Below are 22801 nucleotides of genomic sequence, written 5' to 3'. Positions count from 1 at the left end.
ATTGTACCAATTGTTCCTTTTTCTCTGCTAAAGTTTCATTAAAGGCAGCTGTTAGAATTGATACAATACTTGCCAATATTCCACAGATGCTGCTGAGAAATGTATCAACTAATTGTATCAATTAAATGTAGCAAATTGTAACAGTTCAGGTGCTCCTGGATCACTGAGCTGCCAGACTGAAACACTAGAGACACGCAGACTTAAATTTTGGGAAAACTGTAAAAAATTAAAGATGGAAAAATAATTGAAAAAAATGTTGTTTTCAGATTGTTCACCAGAAATAAACTCAATTAAAAAAAGTGTTTGGAAGATGAACATACCCTTTAAATGAGTTGTTCACCATTATATTAACTTTTAGTTTGATGTCGAGATTGAAAGAGATAATTTGCAATTGGTGTTATTTTTTTTTTTAATATTTGTGATTTTTAAGTTATTTAGCAGCTTGCAGTTTCAGCAATCTGGAAGATAGGGTCCAAATTACCCTAGCAACCATGCATTGATCTGAATAAGAGACTGGAATATGAAAGGGCCTGAATAGAAAGAGCAATAACAAAAAGTAGCAATAACAATAAATCTGTAGCCTTACAGAGCATTGGGTTTTTATATGGGGGGCAGTGAACCCCCATTTGAAAGATGGAAAGAGGCAGAGGAAGGCAGCAAATAATTTAGAGGTCGACTGAAAAGTTGAATTAGCCATTCTAAAACTAGAATTTAACTTAAAGGAAAACTATACCCCCAAAATGAATACTTAAGCAACAGCTAGTTTATATCAAATTGAATGATATATTAAAGAATCTTACCAAACTGGAATATATATTTACATAAATATTGCTCTTTTACATCTCTTGCCTTGAACCACCATTTCGTAACTCTATCTGTGCTGCCTCAGAGATCACCTGACCAGAAATACTACAACACTAACTCTAACAGGAAGAAGTGAGGAAGCAAAAGGCAGAACTCTGTCTGTTAATTGGCTCATGTGACCTTACATGTGGTTTGTATGTGTGCACAGTGAATCTTACGATCTCAGGGGGCGGCCCTTATTTTTTAAAATGGCAATTTTCTATTTTTGATTACCCAATGGCACATACTACTAAAAAAGTATATTATTATGATAATGGTTCATTTACATGAAGCAAGGTTTTACACATGAGTTGTTTTACTCAGTATCTTTTAATAGAGACCTACATTGTTTGGGGGGGTATAGTTTTCCTTTAAAGCCCCTTTAATACTGCCCCAGGAACACATTTGCAGATATAGGAAAAGCCATCATTAAATCACCAGTACATACTTTTTCTGTATTCAGAAAGCACACAGGATTACTTGGCTCCAATACATCTTTAATCCACATTGATTCCTGGCTCTCTCTGAACTCCAGCTCCAGTAGTAAAGTCTTAATATGCGGTAGCTGAACTACAGCATTAGATACACGGTCAGAGGCACACTCCAGTCTGCCTTCATACACCAGCTTGTTGCTCAGTGCCATAATCTTACTAAAGAGCACATAAACATTGATTGTCAGTGATTCAATCATAAGTGTAATCTAATTAAAACAGAACAATTATAAAATCAAATAACTTGTTTTAAGAAGATGATGTGTTTGTAGGTGAAAACAAGAAAGAGAGAAGAAGAGTCAAGCGGAGTCCCTGCTGACAGAATTTAACTGGTCAGCCTGGCATTTAGCAGAATAAGAATAGGGAGGACACTGAAGTAATTTAATACAAGTTAATGTTTCTTATAAACCACACATCTGGGCAGGCTAGAGCAATCTTTGCCTGCAAATTTATTTACAGCAATTAAGGAAGTCATCTTTGTGCAATGCTGGGGCAGTGGGGTTAGAACCCTAATAAGAAGTTGGCAACATTGGAACAATGATTGATGCTTTGAAAATATTGCTAGTTTTTTGTTGTTGTTTATAAGCCTTGACTGTTTACATTGCAACACATTAAAGAAGTCTCTGGATTCAACTACAGTGTAAGAGCACATTATTTAAATCACTGTGCCTTCTCAGATTCTGACTATATGACAAGAGAGACATGACTGGTAAAATGGAAGAGCTGAAGGTGCCGGTGCAGGAGGGAAAATATGATGTGATTGGTGTTGCCGAAACATGGCTGAATGAGTCACAGGACTGGGCAGTTAATATCAGCGGCTATACTTTGTTTCTGAGGGACAGAGGCAATTGGAAAGGAGGAGGGGTATGTCTGTTTGTTAGGCAGGATTTAAAAGCGAATATAAAGGAGGAGGTTATGTTAGAAAATGAGGGAGCTGTATCCTTATGGGTGCGCAATGATTGTAAAGAGTCCAGCGAATTAATTGTAGGGGTATGTTATTGACCCCTTAATGTAAGTGAGGAGGAGGCTAAGCTCACGATGCAAATAGAAAAGGCTGCTAGTTTGGGGAAAGTATTGATAATGGGGGATTTTAATTACCCAGATATTGACTGGAGCAACAGTACTGCCAGGACAGTTTATGGGATCAAGTTTATTAACGTTGTTGCATGACAACCAGAAACCATGCTATACTGGATCTAGTGATCTCTATGGCATTATGAGAAGTAAATCAGCATGGCTTTATGAAGGATAGGTCATGTCAGACAAATATGCTTGTTTTTTTTATGATGAGGTAAGTAAGATACTGGACAGAGGGGGAACAGTAGATTTAGAGTAGATTTTGCCAAAGTATTTGATAGCATGCCCCACAAACGACTGCATTTTAAACTAGGGCTCAATGAAGTCGTTTAAACATGGATAGGAAACTGGCTACAGTATTGGGTACAGGGGGGGGGGTTGTTAATGGTACATTCTCTACTTTGAGTAAGGTTTTTAGTGAGGTTCCTCAAGGCTCGGTATTGGGTCCACTTTTATTTAACTTGCAGATGACAAAAAAACTATGAGGCCAATAATTCCATCCAGGATGCAGCATTCTTTCAACAGGGCAGCTAAGTGGCAGATGAAATTCAATGTTGATAAATGTAAAGTCACGCACCTGGGATGTAAAAATATTCAAGCCACTTATACCCTTAACAGGACTGCATTACTGCCATAATAGTAAAGGGCATTGACGTCCTTGTAGATAATTAACTTGGCTGTAGCAAGCAATGTCAGTCAGCAGCAGAAAGGGCAAACAAGGTCTTGAGCTGTATTAAAAGGGGTATAGATTTGCAGGAGGGAATTATTTTTCCACTGTATAGAGAGTTGGTAAGGCCCCATCTAGAATATGCAGTAAGGTTTTGGTCTCCAGCACTCCAGCTTAGAAGGGCAACTAAGCTTGTAAAAGGTATGGAAAATCGAAGCTATGAGGAAATACTGGCCAAGTTGGGGATGTTCACACTGGTGAAGAGGTGCGTAAGGGGTGATATGATAACTACAGTATGTATAAATATACAAGGGGATCATATAATTATCTTTGTGATGCTTTATTTACCAGTAGGTCCTTTCAGCTGACACAAGGTCACCAATTCCAATTAGCAGAAAGGAGGTTCTGGCTAAATATTCAGAAGGGATTTTTTTTTTTTTTACAGCTGAAGCTGTGAAGTTTTCACCCTGAAGTAGTAGTGCTGGCTGATACATTAGATAACTTTAAGAAGGGGTTGGACAGCTTTTTAGCAAGTGAAGGAATACAGGGTTATGGAAGATACCTTCATTTGGATCAACTAGCAGTTATGTATAGACTTAAAGAGGTTGAACTTGGAGGACATGTGTCTTTTTTTCAACCTAACGTGCTATGTCACTATGTAATAATGCCATTATTATTGTTTTGGAGGCTCTTAAAAAAAAAAAAAAAAGGATTTTGACAAAAGCACCAACTTCTAAGATGGCTTCTACAAAGATATACATTTAAAGGACAACCACCAACATGGCAAAGGGAAAGTCAAAGAGAACGTGAGGGTGAGAAGGGAGAGAAAAGCAATAACATTAAATAAATTAATAAGAGAAAAGCTTACCTATTCATTCGATATTGTACAGTCAGCTGCACCACAGCCTCTTGATTCCTTTCCAGCCGTTTAAAAAGACTCTCACTCATACCCAGCTCTCTTATAAAGAAAAGTAGCCAAAATATAAGTTATATGCAGTTTAGTGGACCTACAGCCAACAGTGTAGAAACACATACCAGTACCAGGAATACACAGATAGAGGCATTTCTTAATAAACAGGGAAGATGACCATATAGAAAATAGGACGTGTCATTTATAGAGAGTTTTTGTTTTTTTCCACAGTACTAGTGATGATCGATTTGACATCACACTGATCTTGTAGTCAGGGAACATATTTCTTAGTTTAGTTTGGTACCAAGACGTTTTTTCTTCTTTTTCTCTGAACTTTAAGGTAGTAGCGTATGTACAACTGAAACAATAGCTCTACTAACTCTACTCCAGTCAAGATTCAAATTCCCACAATGCCTTGAGTGGTTCTTCACATCTTCAGGGATAACTAAATTTTTTCAATAGTTAGAACCAGCAGTGCATGGAATAACAAATGAAAAAGAAATGCATTTTAATATAAATTACACTATACTGGAAAGTTGCTGAGAATTCATTTACTTAGTTATTTTTTTAGGAGGGTTTAGAACCCTTTAAGCCCAAGTTTTGGAGCATTTGCCCTCCAAATTCAAGAATATAATGCAATTATAAATGCCTCTGGGCTCTCTTTTACCTTGCTTCTGCACTTTTCACTAATGGAGGAAGCTGTTGATGGTCGCCCACTAGAACAAATCTGTCGGCAAAGAACAAAGGGCCAAGGCAAATTGGCTGACTAATTTGGGATGCTTCATCAACAATGCAGAAGTCAAACCGCCTTCGTGTAAAAATTGGATGATTCACACCCATACATGTTGTTGCAACAACTGGCTGTTGGGGGATAAAATATTTGAAAACTATAATTAGAGAACAGTACAAAAATGAAATACCAAAGTTTTATTATTACTGTGTATATTCCTCCCCCCATGTAGAGTAAGTTTATCAATTATTCTTTTTTAGATACTAATATAAACCAGGTACTGTAGTCCAATGAATAATATGTATAAACAGTTATTCTTTTGGCTCTTTTCTATTTTTTTTTTTTGTTTTTGATCACATACTAACAAGTAAGCATACACTTCTCTTTTAGTCTATTTTTAGTCAACTGAGTATACATGTGCCGATATATTTTATCCAAAACAGCGAATGGAAGTCTGCCGATTATGATGATCTAGGACTGGGCAGGTTTAAAAATCTAATCTGCCAATTCAACATATCTACCAGTTGATCATCTGATGAAGATGTGACAAGGAGTCACAGCTCAATGATGGAAATAAAATGAGGGCCATAACAGACCATGGCTCCATGTACACTATCCAGCTGTTCAGCCATTGGTTGGATAGTTTACAGGAAAAGATAGAGTATGGATGCCTTATAACTGTAGGACTTTTCTCAAATGGACCCTTACCTGACTATTGTAGAGTTCTTCTAAAGCACTTAAAGATTTTATTGACTTGGCTTTGCAGATTTCTTCTTCACTGAATTCCTGAACATCTGGGTGGAGCTTCTGTGTCCGCCCTAAACGCAGAAAGCCCACTTGGAATTTTTTCAATTTCAATAAGATGTTATCTACAGCAGAGTGTGTGTAACTGGTTAGCAGCACACTGAACCCACAAGCATACAAAATTCTCACCTAAAAAAAAAACAAACAAACAAATAAACCCCACAATACGATATAGAATAATACAATATTTTAATTCAACAAAAATGTAATAAATGTATAGTATAGTTAAGAGAGATGGTGCCTATAGAAGCAGTAGTGATAATAGTCCCTGGCTCTGGGTAGGGACTGTGACATAGCAACTATAGTAAGGAGAGACAGCGTCTGCAGTAGCATTGGAATAATAGCCTCTGGGATGGGATTGTGGCTGAAAGGATTGTGGGACAGCATGTACTGTATAGCAGGAGAAGACGGTTCCTATAGAAGCAACGGGGATAATGGTCTCTGGGAAGGGACTGTGGGATAGCAGGTATAATAGGGAGAGATGGTGCCTATATAGAAGTGGACAATAGTCTCTGGGAAGGGACTTTGGCTGTGGGAGTGGAGGTATAGTAGGAACAGAGAGTGCCTATAGTGGGGATAATAGTCTTTATGAAGGGACTTTGGCTGTGGGATAGCTGATATAGTAGGGAGAGATGGTGCCTATAGTAGCAGCAAAGATAATAGCCTCTGGGAAGGGAATGTGGCTGTGGGATAGCAGGTAATGTAGGGAAAGATGGTACCTATAGTAGCAGCAAAGATAATAGCCTCTGGGAAGGGAATGTGGCGGTGGGATAGCAGGTATAGTAAGTATATATACATGCTTTTTCTAGGGATTGGTTTATTTCCAGTAAATGTCAACATTTGCTTTTGGAATCCTATATGCAGGGTCTTACACCATACTAGTCACAAATTGCATATTACAGTTGTACTTGTCATTTAATTTATCGAAATTGTTTGGCCCATTTACAATTTCAGGGCTCAAAATGTAGGTGAACCTTAATTGCATACAGCTATCGCTTGTACCCAGTGGAGCAAGGATAGCAAGTACTGGTATTAAAATGCTAATTCTTACCAGGGTACATATAGTAGTGGTTTTCCCAGTTCCAGGCATGCCGACAATAAGAGTGTAATCTTTAGAAAGGAGAACACGTTTCATTGCCTGCTTCTGAGGTTTGTTAAGGCCTGCAATATAAATTAAATTTGCAATGAAACAAACAGGACCATAAGCTTTGCTATCCATAAGCCATGTGATGAACCACAAAGAATAACTAGAATATCTAGACCAAGGCTGAAAGATCACCTACAGTCATGTAAAACATGAATCCCGCCAACAGTGGCTATATCAATATCAAACAGTATATAAAGATTAAAAAATGTAGCGGGAGCAAAAAAAAAAAAAAACAGGTACAACCTTTGGCTGTAAATACCTAGTACTGCTTTGTTTTTCAGGAACAACCTCATTTAGATGTTTCTTATAATAGTGTAGACTGACTGGTAGAAGTCGGGTTGAAAAGTTGATAAGCTTGAGTTTTCAGGGCAACAATTCAAAAAATTGCATGATTAGAATTTTTGCAACTTTTTGTTTTCGAAAACTTTTATTGGTAAATTAAGGGGATTCAGGTATGGGAGTTTTAGTAAATAACCCCCTTAGAGTGTGGGAGGAAACATGAGTACCCACAGGAAACCCAGTTAAGCATTGGGACAGCTTTATATCCTCGGCCACAATTAAACCTAGTATCCCAGCACTACAAAACAGCAGAAAAAAAAGTGTTTTTAACATACACACACATTTCAGTCATCTTGTATAAAATGAATTACAGAATGATCATACCTCTTAAAATGGAAGCAACAATATCCTTTGCATCAGGAGGAAGAATGGAGCTTAAATGCTGAACAAAATTTGGTTTGCTAAAGTCAATGATCAATTTCCGCAGTTTTTCACTAAAAAAAAGAAAAAAAAAATCACACATTGTTCCTTTTTAGAGGATAAACAATGGTTACAGACTGAAATAATCAAAACTGCAATAGCAGATGTTTATCACCCTCTGTAAATCTGCTCTATGGTGGGCAACAATGCTTTTCTAGTTTCCTTCCCACTGCCAGTTGGAACACATATACTCATGGAAATGACAGACTACAATGAGACATGTATGTTTTCCAATGATCGATGGGAAGGAAACCAAGGAGGATTTACCACAAGTGATAAAATTCCCATTTACCATTGCCGTTAGGAATGACAATAAGTTACACATAAGGATAGTGGATAGAACTGGAGATTTCTTTGTCCAATGTGATTACATCTAATAATCCATGATCAGGTAGGCTTTAACCCTTTAAGTGCCAGCAGAGTTTCACATTTTGGTTACGCGAAATGCCAGCCGTTTTTGAAACATTTTGTGCTCTCTCACTTTAGGGGCATTTTCTGAGGGGAAACCTATAGTTTACCTAGGAAAACTATACATTGTTTTTTTCGTTAGAAACTGAGCTTTCTAAATCTGCCTGAGTTTTCATGTATTTCCACCTGTGCAAAAAAATTTATAGTGCTAAATACCAAAAAAAAATGAAAAATTATGATTTTTCATCGTATATCAATTTATACCAGAAAAATATTTCATTTTACGGATGAAAATCCAACTGATTTGGAAAGCCTTATGTCTCTCGAACGTGCCAATACCAGATATGTATAGTTTTAGGGAGATTTAGGACTTCTGTACCTCAAAAACTCCCGGCAGTATATTACTGAATTTTGAAAGCACTAAGGCTGAAAACGGCATGCTTTAGATTCCAAGGCAAAAAATCCTGAAACCGTAGGTTTACCCCAGAAAACCATACATTTTTGAAAAGTACACATTCTGCCGATTACAAAATGGGTAACTATGTCTCTCTACTCCCAACTACTAAACATAAAAGCTTGTCTGAACATTTCAACAAACATGGTTTTTCAAAAAAAAATTCAAAATTCTGAAAAATCATTTCAAAGGTTTTATTTTGCTGCTCCGCATATCCAAAACTATATTAGGTACCAAGAAAAAGCACCTGAAATATGATTGCCAGGGGTCCACTGAACAGTTTGATACCCATTATGCATAGGTTTACCAAAGTATCTGGCATTTAGAGACACCAATATGAAGTTAGCACATCCAAATTGTTCAGGACTTTACTTCAGCTACTGAGAAATCAACACATTGACTGCATTTTTTGTGGGGTAAAAACACAGAAATATATGTTTACCCCCCAAACCCATATATTTTTGGAAAGTACACATTCTACAGAATCTAAAATGGGTATGCCTTTCTGCTCCAAACTACTGAGTCCCAAGGCTTTCCCAAAATTGTCGGTTTTGGTGAAATATCTGAAAATTGCCTCAAACCTTCAACTTCCCAGCACCATATCACCCATGTATCGTTACGCAACAAGAAAAAGCACCCTAAATATGATTGCCATGGTTCCACCGAACAGTTTGGTGGCCATTGTTCATAGGTTTACAAAAGTATCTGGCATTTAGAGGCCACAAAATGAAGTTAGCGCATACAAATAGTCCTGTGGGTAACTTCATCTAATGAGAAATCAACACATTGACTGCATTTTTGTGGGGTAAAAACACAGAAATATATGTTTACCCCCCAAAACCCATATATTTTTGGAAAGTACACATTCTACAGAATCTAAAATGGGTACCCATGCCTTTCTGCTCCAAACTACTGAGTCGCAAGGCTTTCCCACAATTGTCGGTTTTGGTGAAATATCTGAAAATTGCCTCAAAGCTTCAACTTCTCAGCACCATATCACCCATGTATCGTTACGCACCAAGAAAAAGCACCCTAAATATGATTGCCAGGGTTCCTCCAAACAGTTTGGTGGCCATTGTTCATAGGTTTACCAAAGTATCTGGCATTTAGAGGCCTCAAAATGAAGTTAGCGCATACAAATAGTCCTGTGGCTAACATCATCTAATGAAAAATCAACACATTGACTGCATTTTTCTGGGGTAAAAACACAGAAATATATGTTTACCCCCCAAACCTATATATTTTTGGAAAGTACACATTCTACTGAATCTAAAATGGGTACCCATGCCTTTCTGCTCCAAACTACTGAGTCGCAAGGCTTTCACAAAGTTGTCGGTTTTGGTGAAATATCTGAAAATTGCCTCAAAGCTTCAACTTCCCAGCACCATATCACCCATGTGTCATTACGTACTAATAAAAAGCACCCTAAATATGATTGCCAGGGTTCCTCTGAACATTTTGGTGGCCATTGTTCATAAGTTTACCAAAGTCTCTGGCATTTAGAGGCCCCAAAATGAAGTTAGCGCATACAAACAGTCCTGTGGGTAACTTCAGCTAATGAAAAATCAACACATTGACTGCATTTTTGTGGGGTAAAAACACAGAAATATATGTTTACCCCCCAAAACCCATATATTTTTGGAAAGTACACATTCTACAGAATCTAAAATGGGTACCCATGCCTTTCTGCTCCAAACTACTGAGTCGCAAGGCTTTCCCACAATTGTCGGTTTTGGTGAAATATCTGAAAATTGGCTCAAAGCTTCAACTTCTCAGCACCATATCACCCATGTATCGTTATGCACCAAGAAAAAGCACCCTAAATATGATTGCCAGGGTTCCTCCAAACAGTTTGGTGGCCATTGTTCATAGGTTTACCAAAGTATCTGGCATTTAGAGGCCCCAAAATGAAGTTAGCGCATACAAATAGTCCTGTGGGTAACTTCAGCTAATGAAAGATCAACACATTGACTGCATTTTTGTGGGGTAAAAACACAGAAATATATGTTTACCCCCCAAAACCCATATATTTTTGGAAAGTACACATTCTACAGAATCTAAAATGGGTACCCATGCCTTATTGCTCCAAACTACTGAGTCGCAACGCTTTCCCAAAATTGACGGTTTTTGTGAAATATCTGTAAATTGCCTCAATGCTTCAACTTTCCAGCACCATATCGCCCATGTATCATTACGTATCACAAAAAAGCACCCAAATTGTGATTGCCAGGGGTCCTCCAAACAGTTTGGTGCCCACTGTGCATAGGTTTACCAAAGTATATGGCATTTAGAGGCCCCAAAATGAAGTTAGCACATACAAATTGTCCTGTGGGTAACTTCAGCTAATGAAAAATCAACACATTGACTGCATTTTTGTGGGGTAAAAACACAGAAATATATGTTTACCCCCCAAACCCATACATATTTGGAAAGTACACATTCTACAGAATCTAAAATGGGTACCCATGCCTTTCTGCTCCAAACTACTGAGTCGCAAGGCTTTGCCAAATTTGGCGGTTTTGGTGAAATATCTGAAAATTGCCTCAAAGCTTCAACTTTCCAGCATCTTATTGTCCATGTATCATTACCAGCATAAAGCATCCTAAATATAAACATAGGGGTCTACGAAACAGTTTGATGCCCAATATGCATAGATATACCAAACTATGTGGCGCACAGAGACCCCCAAATGACAATATGTATAGACATTTTCACGGCTGACGCGCTGGCTGCTGCGACATAACCACCCGGTGTGTGTATTATGCGACATTAGACCACCTAACAGTACAGATACCCCAGAAAACCATATATTTTCAGAAAGTACACATTCTGACGAATCCAATATGGGTAAATAAGTGTTTCTACTGCAAACTGCCAAACTGCAAAGCAATGCTGAACATAACGTTTTTTATCAAATTTCTGAAAATCGTCAGAAAGCTTGAATTTTACCCCATTATATGCCCCACATTTCGTAACTTATCAGCATAAAACATCCTAAATATGAACGCCCGGGGTCTACTAAACACGTTGATGCCCAATATGCATAGATATACCAAACTATGTGGCGCACAGAGACCCCCAAATGACAATAGTGTATATACATTTTCACGGCTGACGCGCTGGCTGCTGCAATATAAGCACCTGGTGTGTGTATTATGCGACATTAGACCCCCCTAACAGTACAGAGACCCCAGAAAACCATATATTTTCATAAAGTACACATTCTGACGAATCCAATATGGGTAAATAAGTGTTTCTACTGCAAACTGCCAAACTGCAAAGCAATGCTGAACATAACGTTTTTTATCAAATTTCTGAAAATCGTCACAAAGCTTGAATTTTACCCCATTATATGCCCCACATTTCGTAACTTATCAGCATAAAACATCCTAAATATGAACGCCAGGGGTCTACTGAACACTTTGATGCCCAATATGCATAGATATACCAAACTATGTGGCGCACAGAGACCCCCAAATGACAATACTGTATATACATTTTCACAGCTGACGCGCTGGCTGCTGCAATATAAGCACCTGGTGTGTGTATTATGCGACATTAGACCCCCCTAACAGTACAGAGACCCCAGAAAACCATATATTTTTAGAAAGTACACATTCTGACAAATCCAATATGGGTAAATATGCGTTTCTACTGCATACTGCCAAACTGCAAAGCAATGCTGAACATAACGGTTTTTATCAAATTTCTGAAAATCGTCAGAAAGCTTGAATTTTACCCCATTATATGCCCCACATTTCGTAACGTATCAGCATAAAACATCCTAAATATGAACGCCAGGGGTCTACTGAATACTTTGATGCCCAATATGTATAGATATACCAAACTATGTGGCGCACAGAGACCCCCAAATGAATCTATAGCAGACAAAATTTCCATGGGCAAAACGAAGTAACATAGAACTGAGCCAAATGGTATAAAATCAGTAAAATCCAACAAAACCACAAAAATCAATGGCTTTTTTTTTTTAGCCTAATGTAATTAACGGTCAGAATCAAAGTTTGATTATTTTAGCATAGCTAAATAGGTTTTACAGATAGAAATAAGCGAACAACACCTACGCAAAGCTGAAAATGAAATAAAATGGCTAAACATGCAATAAAATGGCTAAAAATGTACAAATATCACTGAAATTGCAATATAATCACCGAAATAACATACAAAAGGTATTGCGCGGTGCAATTAGCAAATACGCTATTCGCAATGGCAATAAAACAGTTTTTACAGGCAAAAATACAGACGATGCGATAAAAGAAAATAAAAACACACAAAATAGCGTATGTGTGTGTACAACAGGCAAATTGTGTGTTGTATGCGTGTTGTTTGCATGTGCAAGTGTGTGCAAGCATGTGTAAGGGCTGTGAATATATGTGACCCCCCCTGATCCCCCAAAATTGAATGTATGTGTGTGTAAGTGTGAATATAAGTGGGAATGTAAGTGTATTAGTACAATAGGTGTGTGTGGGTGTGTGTTTGTGTGTATGTGTGTGTGGGGGGGGGCACTAACCTGGGGTGGCAGGCTGTAGGTTGTCCAGGAGGGCTGCATGATGAGCTGGAATCGTCTTCATTGCTGGATCTGGTGAGTGGGCGGTGCTGTAGGTCTAGGAAGCACAGGCAGCAGCAGGGCACCTAGATTTCATTGTGCCTGCTGCTGCCTTGGGGCCCCTGGGCGATCGCGCCTCAGGGGCCACTCGTTCCCCGCTTCTGCTCGTTGCCTAGGGGCTGGGGGACGAGTATGAACGGAGCGAGCGGCTTTTTTAGCCGCTCCTCCGTTCAAAAAAAGCAGGCAGCAGGCAAACAGCAGCAGAGCACGTTTATTTTGCGTGCCTGCTGCTGCATTGGGGCCCCTGGGCGATCGCGACCCAGGGGCCCATTTTCCCTACGTAGGCTCGTTGCCTAGGGGAAGGGTAAGCTGGCAGGGACACTAAGAACGGAGCGAGCGGCTTGTAAAGCCGCTCCTCCGTTCTGAAAGTGCAGGCAGCAGCAGGGCACATATGCTGCACGTGCCTGCTGCTGCCTTGGGGCCCCTGGGCGATCGCGACCCAGGGGCCACTTGTTCCCCGCCTAGGCTCGTTGCCTAGGGGCTGGGGAACAAGCAGGAACGGAGCGAGCGGCTTTACAAACCGCTCCTCCGTTCCCAAATCTGCAAATGCTGCAGAACGTAGAATCTACGTTCTGTGGCATTTCAAGTTACTTTGCTACAGAACGTAGATTCTACGTTCTGTGGCATTTAAAGGGTTAATATACAGGAGGATTTTGTAACTCAAATGCAGCTTTAAAAAATGAGAATCTGGTAGGACATGGCAGAAAATTCAGGCAGAATCTTGCAGACAAATTAAAAAACACTAACAGTAAAGGAAATCTTGTTTATGATCTACTTCCACTCACTTGCCACTTTAAAGAGGAAAATTTGAAATTTTGTGACTGAAGAAAAATAATGTTATGTTCCCTCATCTCAGAAACTTATATTGTGGAGAAAAGCAAGTCAATAAACTGAAATAAAGCTATACAAACATACCTTACAGATGAGTTCTCCATCAGCCTTGATAAGTTTCCAAGATGGAACTCTAAACCTCCTCCTCCTTCTTCATGATCAAGCCTAAATAACAAATCCTCAGGGAGCTTGACAAGACTCCTGGCAAAGGTAAACAAAATGCTGCCATAAATGTTTTTTTTTTTGTTAAAGCAATATTTTAAAAGTAGAATGTCCATAGCACAGGTGTATTTGTGGTTGTCCAAGTTAGGGTGAACCACAACAAATAACGTCAGTCGTGCTTCTTATTAAAGTCCTGGTGCTGCCAGGTGGGTATTGTTTTATGAATACCGATTTCTGTAATCCAAAGGGGATAACCACCTGACAGCAATACCATCTGTCATAAGCAGTATATTTAGTATTTAATGGGAATGGTAAGTGGCGGTTTGTAATGACAGTTCCTTCAAAGGTGTATGTCATGTGTACACACAGACACATTTTAAGGCTAGAATTTTGTATGAAAACTCACAACTCTGCCTTATGCTTTTATATGGTTATGGAACGCCTCAGCAACTTTAAAGAAGAGGGTGCAATATTCATTATAAGTATTATTTTTTATTTTAGACTTAAGCAATGGGGGGGGCAGTAAGAGGATTTCTCTTATGGCCTTGGGGGACACAGGAACCATAGGGTTAAGCTCCTCCCTCCAGTAGGCAGGACACTGATAACAAAAAAGAGCTAGACTCCTCTCCCCTCTATAGCCCTCCTGCTTAACTCAAACATCTCAGTTTTTCAGTGTCCTGCATCCAAGGAGGTAGGGCTTGGCCTCTAGGAGGCCCACACAAGGATTCTACGGTCAACGCTTAGCGTTGACACCCAGGGTAAGAGACCGGAGTCAGGTACAATCCTGTACTCTAAGGTGAGCCCCCATCGCGGGACGCCTCGTCTGGGGTTTATAAGTCTTGTTACAAGCTGACCACCCAACATCCCAGGACCTGCTAACACGGCAGAAACTATGGTTGGCCAGACTGAGAGGCTCATGGTGGAGAGCTGTATGTCCCCTGTTGATGGCTTTGCAGCTCACAGGACTCCCTCAGGGTAAGTAGGCAGCCCAGGGGGTGGTTCAGTCCCACCTGTGGGATTTTGTACAGCCCGCTAGTCTTTCCCGGGGAAAAGGGGATTCCCCCCTCTCTCTCGCTCTCTTTCTTCCTCCTCCTCATGCAGCCTGGACCAGAGCGTGTTTCACGGCGTCACCTGGGAGGAAGCAGCACAAGGATAAACATAGCGGGTGCCCAGCTTAGTGCGTACTAGTGCCGACGGGAGGGAGCAGGCACATAGGGAGGTGACATCAATCCCTTCTCTTCCGGTCTCGCGCTCTTCTCGTCGAAAGGGGAGTTTCCTCTGATGCTCCCTGGGAGGTTCCAGCCTGGCGCGCTTCTCTCGCGCCATTGTCAGTCGGCACTGGGACAATTAAGATGCTCTCCTCGCTCCCTCCAGGCACACTGACTTCAGTAGTGCAGGGGAAATTTCTTCCTCCTCGTCTGAGGACATTCCTGATCCCGACAGGGAAGTCCCTCATGATATTGAGGGCCTCATCAGGGCCATTAAAGCTACCCTACAGCTGGAAGAACCATCTGGTTCTGTTTCCGGGGCTAAGCGCCCATTTAAGCGCCAGCGCAAGGTGTGATTCCAAGGGAGTTCCCTTTGACCAGTTCAATCTCTCTCGAGTCCTTCTGTTTTTACAGAGGGGTCTTGAAGGGGGATAAAAGGTGGCATCCTTGAAGGTGCAAATTTCAGCCTTATCTGTACTTTTCCAGGAACGGCTGGCATTAAGGGACGATGTATGCACTTTCATCCAGGGAGCTGCTCATGTGGCACCTCTCCGTAGAAGACTAGTTCCTACATGGGACCTAAATTTGGTGCTCAGATCTCTACAAGATCCTCCGCTTGAGCCTTTCGGTTCAGTAGACCTCATGATTTTGACTTGGAAGGTTGTTTTACGGATGGCCATTGCATCGGCCAGGAGAGTTTCAGAGTTGAGTGCACTATCCATATCTCCACCGCTCATGGTCTTCCACCAAGACAAGGTGGTGTTACGGACTGTAACTTCCTTCCTAAGGTGGTGTCTTCCTTCCACGTCAACCAACCTATTGTGGTGCCATCGTTTGTCCCAGAACCAAGGAATGAGAAGGAGAGCCGTCTTCATTTCCTGGCTGTTGTCAGGGCTTTATCAACATACAGTGGTGTGAAAAACTATTTGCCCCCTTCCTGATTTCTTATTCTTTTGCATGTTTGTCACACAAAATGTTTCTGATCATCAAACACATTTAACTATTAGTCAAAGATAACACAAGGGTTTTTATTATTTAGGGAGAAAAGAAATCCAAACCTGTGTGAAAAAGTAATTGCCCCCTGAACCTAATAACTGGTTGGGCCACCCTTAGCAGCAATAACTGCAATCAAGCGTTTGCGATAACTTGCAACAAGTCTTTTACAGCGCTCTGGAGGAATTTTGGCCCACTCATCTTTGCAGAATTGTTGTAATTCAGCTTTATTTGAGGGTTTTCTAGCATGAACCGCCTATTTAAGGTCATGCCACAACATCTCAATAGGATTCAGGTCAGGACTTTGACTAGGCCACTCCAAAGTCTTCATTTTGTTTTTCTTCAGCCATTCAGAGGTGGATTTGCTGGTGTGTTTTGGGTCATTGTCCTGCTGCAGCACCCAAGATCGCTTCAGCTTGAGTTGACGAACAGATGGCCGGACATTCTCCTTCAGGATTTTTTGTTAGACAGTAGAATTCATGGTTCCATCTATCACAGCAAGTCTTCCAGGTCCTGAAGCAGCAAAACAACCCCAGACCATCACACTACCACCACCATATTTTACTGTTGGTATGATGTTCTTTTTCTGAGATGCTGTGTTACATTTACGCCAGATGTAACGGGACGCGCACCTTCCAAAAAGTTCAACTTTTGTCTCGTCGGTCCACAAGGTATTTTCCCAAAAGTCTTGGCAATCATTGAGATGTTTTTTAGCAAAATTGAGATGAGCCTTAATGTTCTTTTTGCTTAAAAGTGGTTTGCGCCTTGGAAATCTGCCATTCAGGCCGTTTTTGCCCAGTCACTTTCTTATGGTGGAGTCATGAACACTGACCTTAATTGAGGCAAGTGAGGCCTGCAGTTCTTTAGATGTTGTCCTGGGGTCTTTTGTGGCCTCTCTCTGCGCTCTTGGGGTAATTTTGGTCGGCCGGCCACTCCTGGGAAGGTTCACCACTGTTCCATGTTTTTGCCATTTGTGGATAATGGCTCTCACTGTGGTTCGCTCGAGTCCCAAAGCTTTAGAAATGGCTTTATAACCTTTGAAATTGAACTCAGGTGTGATAAACCACAGTTAAGTTATTTTTTAAAAAGGGGGGCAATCACTTTTTCACACAGGCCCATGTAGATTTGGAGTTTTTTTTCTCCCTTAATAACGTAAACCTTCATTTAAAAACTGCATTTTGTGTTCAATTATGTTATCTTTGACTAATAGTTAATGGTTTTTGATGAGCAGAAACATTTAAGTGTGACAAACATGCAAAAGTATAAGAAATCAGGAAGGGGGCAAATAGTTTTTCACACCACTTTATGTGAAGAGAACTTCTTCCTTACGAAAGTCCGAATCACTGTTCGTGATTCCCTCAGGTCCTCAGATGGGGACAGCGGCATCAAAGGCTACTCTGTCAAGGTGGATCAGAGAGGCAATTTGTCAGGCATACTTAGTAGCCCACAAGACTCCCCCAGAGGGGATCAGAGCTCACTCGACTAGGGCATTAAGTACCTCTTGGGCATGAAGGAATGATGCTTCCGCTGATCAGCTGTGCAGAGCTGCCACATGGTCTTCCATCCACACATTCACAAGATTCTACAGTTTTGATACCTATTCCTCTGCCGAATTGTGTGTTGGCAGGAAGGTCCGCAATCAGTTGTCTGTTCAGACTGAAGCAGGCAGTTGGTCTTTGTTTCTTCCCTCCCTAAAATATGGGATTGGGACTGCTTTGGTAGGTCCCTATGGTTCCTGTGTCCCCCGAGGCCATAAGAGAAAAGGAGATTTTTAGTATAACTTACCGTTAAATCTCTTTCTCTCTAGGCACTCAGAGGACACAGGAACACCCTCCCTGAAAACAGGTCTCCATTGTGATCATAAAGGGGAATATGTTTCCCGTAGTGTTTGACCTTCTGGTTATGTGTATATAGTTCCTTGTATATATAATTCCCTGCTATCTAAACTGAGATGTGGGAGTTAAGCAGGAGGGCTATAGAGGGGAGAGGAGCCCAGCTCTTTTTTTGTTATCAGTGTCCTGCCTCCTGGAGGGAGTAGCTTAACCCTATGGTTCCTGTGTCCTCCGAGTGCCTAGAGAGAAAGAGATTTAACAGTAAGTTATACTAAAAATCTCCTTTTTTATGGATCTGGAGAGATATGCAGAATACTTACCTGTCCAAGATGCAAGTGATGTTTTTATCTTTGACTTCTTTTATGTAGCCAGTTGACAGAGCAAGAAACCTTTCCTCTCCACTTACTACAACTCTGTCACCTGATGCCAAGTTTGTTGCAGGGACACTACCAGATCTACGCTGAAAGGAATGTAGATACTGTACATCAGAAATGGTTTGTACATGTCCTGTCCTAATAAGGTTCCCAATGCATTGCCCATCTTCTTCTCTGAAAATGACCAAAATTCTGGTTAGAGTAAAATCATCCTGTCATAGTTAAAAGTATTACATGGAGAGCTGGAAAAAGCAGGTATAGCTACAGTTCCATAACCTAAAGGTGGTCCATATGCAGGCTGATAAAAGCTTCTGACCTGGCCCCTCCAGACAGTTATTGCAGCGTTTTTTATTAGCCCATGTATGGCACTTCAAAAAAGCCTGCTAGTTATCTATGGGACACGCAGGACTCAATAAACACATTAATGTAGCCCTAGTTCATGGGTTTGGATAGGTATAATGCAATCATTAGGACCCTAGACCAACAATCTGATAAGTTAGAATAGGGCAAATATCTTAAAATATGTCCAGCTTTGAATGAAAATTGGGTTTGTTGGGGGGAGGGGGTTTGCAGAGAAAGCATAGTAAATGGAAATTGCTGTTAGTAAACTCTCAGGAGTGTAGGAAAACCAATTTGGTAGTCATTGTGGTTTACCACAACATGACAGATTTTAGTAAATAACTATATGTTACTGTGATTAAAATATATCAGTGCTGTCCAAATTCTGTGGTACCGAGGGCCAAAATTTTACTGGCCTATGTGGTGGAGGGCCGATAATGGAAGTCAGTGTTAGCCACTCCCCCTTTTAAACCACACCCACTGAGAATGGCACACACAGACAGCACTGGGCAAGCAGAGAATGGCACACAGAAGCAGCACTGAGTAAGCAGAGAATGGCACACCCAAGCAGTACTGGGCAAGCAGAGAATGGCACACACAAGCAGCACTGAGTAAGCAGAGAATGGCACACACAAGCAGCCAGGTCCGGACTGAGAAATAGGCCCTTGCATTTCAGATACACAGAGGCCCAATTAACTCACACAGAGGTCCAAACAGCCCCCACCAGCAGAGAATGTCACACACAAGCAGCACTGGGCAACAGAGAATGGCACACACTAGATTGGCACACACCAATTGATTGGTCAACCAATTTATTTAGTTCAACTGCATACCTTTCGGAAGACGACATCATCCATATATTTTTCCGTCCCATTTTTGAGTCCTTTGAATTTGCCTCCAATGTGCACATGAGATACCACAGCCTAAAGTACTGCAAATGATCCTCAGTTAAATGTTCGGTCTCTTTCTGAACAACTGGAATCATTTCAGGAGGTATGTAACAATTCTCAGTTTGTTGCTCAACAGATCTTTAAAAAACAACAAAAAAAGAGCATAACTCTGTGGCAAAAAATACATTAACACATATTGTGCAAAAGGCTTCTAAAACATACTAGTAGAACATATTTAAGATGACCAAATATATCAAATTTAACAAGAAATTGGCCTGTCATCCACATACACTTTTTTTAATTTTAGATTCAAACCATTTAGCTATAGATGTGTGTTTGTGTGTGTTTTTTGCAGGTAAAACTTAGTCCCTTTGTAAAATGTATAATGAAGCAATAGAATTCTTAATGAACCAGATGAAAATTGAGCATAGGACTGGCCAGATATGGGATGACTTTGACGTAGTTGGCCAGCTTAAATATATTGCAATATATGGACAAACAATCCCTGTTTTGTTTAAAGGGTAAGGCATTTTTCAGTAGCAGTATGCAGAAATTGTCTTTGTCTTAAATAAATTGATAATGGGTTGAGTGCAGAGGACTCTTGTATTTGTCTATATGTATATTGTGGTCACAGCCTCATTGCACCCCCGCCTAATGGTTTTAAAAATTAGTGGTGAGCACAATTGTTCCTTGTTAGAGAGATTATATATATATATATATATATATATATATAATATCTATATCTATATATATATATATATATATATACACACATATACACACACACACGCATAAAGGACAAGCAGTAATGACAGTAATGGTGGTTATGGAAAAAGTAAACAGAAATTTCTTCTAGATTTTGCAATTTTAAATGTATACATTGCTCAGCTGTGTTTTAGTTTCAAATACTGTGATATTCTGGGCTACGTCTGACTATTCTTGTGTCCTTTATTTTATAATACGGATAGACCCCGCACACCTAATTCCTCTCCCCCCCAAAAATATGCAAATGAGCGGACTCTCTAAAAACCACTGTTCTTGAGGAAAAACATATATGTCTGTAAACAGCATTAACATGTGAAATTGTCAGATGAAAAGAATAATCGTTATGTAAGCTTACCTGTTATAAAGGGCACAGTTCCGCATCTGTGAGCAATATTTGCAAGCTTGTCTATCAGCAATCATGGTTGGCAGAGAAGCTAGTGTGGTTTCTTTACTTCCATTGTCTGATTTATGTAGAACATTTGTCAGGTAATAGGATAACTCATTCCTAATTTTTAATAGCTCTATGGAGAAAAAAATTAAGTACATTTTTGTAAATGGCTTGTCACTTTTACTTCACAAACCCCAAATGCGCTTTAATCAAATGTTTTTAGCAAGAATTGCAACTGTACGTTTAGGGGCAGAATTATCAAGGGTGGATAGTAAATTTGAATTTTCGAGTTTAAAAATTCACACATTTGAATTTTAATCCCCCTATTCGAATGTAAATTCGAATGTGAGAGTTATCACAATAATTTGAATATTCATCACCTAAAACCTGCCGAGTTCATGTTCAAGTCAATGACAGAGGTCGGTTGAGCCATTTGGAGATGTTAATAGCCTTCGAGAGACATTCGAGTTTTTTTCTGAGAAAAACTCGTTTTGTACAAATCGAATACGATTCCAATTTTCGGGTGGAACCATTCTATCGAATATTAGCCATTAAAATGTTTTCTTAAAGAACCTCCCAGTCGAATTGTGAGTATATTCGATTTAAAAAAAAATTCACATGAATTTGAAATATGGTATTGATAAATGGGCCTCTTAATGTTCATATCCTCCTTAAAACTGCCATACATGACCAGCTAAGAGATGGATATTTTGTGGATTGGCCCTCAACATAACTGTTTTTTTGCTTGTCTACATTTTTGTTAAAATCATTCATCCTCCATATATTCACAAAGCTCATTAATTGCAAAGCTAAGCATACATACATTAACAGCAGTATCTTCATTCAGTGATTATTATACAGAACTAAGCAAAACTCTTACCTCTTCTGTCAAGCCGATTTCCAGGTACAGTGTACATATTTCCGGTCTTAAGATATAAAAGTAAACCGGCTTCTGGATCTTCTCTCCTCTCCTGACTTAAAAGGGTATACAAAACAACCTGTACAAAACAAGGTAGTGCATCATGAGCTACTGAGCAGAAAACAGTACTAGGGCAGATACTGTATATTATGGCATATTTACTGAAGTAAAACCTGTTTAATGAGGCGATCAAAGCATTTTATTCCATTCACAGAAAACATTCATCAAACAGGCAAAACGCATTTTACTGCACCCACAGATGTATTTATGAACATCCCAAACTTTAAATGATCAGACAAACAATGAATTTTAATAGCCTCAGTTTTCTCACACAGATGCATCTCGAACTATAGCAAATCCCTTTCCAATATAGAGAACAATAATGGAGGTAGTATGGCACATTGCCTTCTAAAACGAGCAAAGCCACAGCTGCAGATAATAGCTCCTATTAATGCGCCACAAACACTACAGCTCTCTTTCACTATAACAAGAAAAGCACACCCACCTTCCTACAATTAAACCTGATTAGCCCTCTTCCTAATTTTAAGTATCAGCTAAATGAAGTGGTCTAGATTTAAGAAAATACAAGTACACAGCAATTATTCAACCGCTGAGGTATTTAGAAGCTTACCTGACTCCTGTGTTCTATAGAGTTTGATTCTTTGCCGGTTTTAAGCTCCAGAGGCATTATTTTTAAATGAGCTTTAGATTTCTGGTGTATTTTTACCCTAGCTGTTACATCAATTTTGCCTTTTAGACCAAACCTTGGGGACCAAATATTTTCCTCAATGTCTAGAAACTCTGAAACTTTAGTTGTCTCTGTGGGATCTCCAGCTGTTGATCTGTAACAAGATAGTAAATGGCCGATTAGTAAGACGACTAACATAAAAATTGCAATACAAACAAAATTTGCAAGATTAAAAGGGAACGTAAACCCTCCAAATTTTTTCCTTTGCAGATCTTTTTCCCAGTTTCTCCACTGGATCACCAAATCAAGATAAAATTATAGATCAGCGCCACAGGCTATGACAAACAAATAACAGAACCTAGTGCAATATTGTTAACATTCAGTACAGTTACCAGGGTATTACAACACAATTCTTTGTGTGTCTTGAACCGTAGAAAGCCAACGTGCTTATAGCACTTTCTCCAAAAGGTAGAATGGATTAAAGCAAATTGCAATGGT

At 39.8% G+C, this 22801-nt stretch overlaps 1 protein-coding gene across 1 annotated transcript in view; it reads right to left on the bottom strand.

The window, feature by feature from the left end:
* Window positions 1-22801, bottom strand: part of dna2.S (DNA replication helicase/nuclease 2 S homeolog) — a 43644-nt gene that overhangs the window by 5230 nt on the left and 15613 nt on the right. The window contains 12 exon segments of the mRNA NM_001085762.1: window positions 1292-1493; window positions 3947-4036; window positions 4656-4849; window positions 5427-5651; window positions 6574-6683; window positions 7333-7442; window positions 13830-13946; window positions 18261-18488; window positions 19487-19681; window positions 20664-20829; window positions 21577-21694; window positions 22247-22457. Of these exon segments, the coding sequence (NP_001079231.1) occupies window positions 1292-1493; window positions 3947-4036; window positions 4656-4849; window positions 5427-5651; window positions 6574-6683; window positions 7333-7442; window positions 13830-13946; window positions 18261-18488; window positions 19487-19681; window positions 20664-20829; window positions 21577-21694; window positions 22247-22457 (1966 nt within the window).

The sequence above is a fragment of the Xenopus laevis genome, chromosome 7S (genome assembly GCF_017654675.1).
Source record: "Xenopus laevis strain J_2021 chromosome 7S, Xenopus_laevis_v10.1, whole genome shotgun sequence".
In the NCBI taxonomy this organism is placed as follows: Eukaryota; Metazoa; Chordata; class Amphibia; order Anura; family Pipidae; genus Xenopus; species Xenopus laevis.
This window is presented reverse-complemented; position numbering and strand designations above follow the sequence as displayed.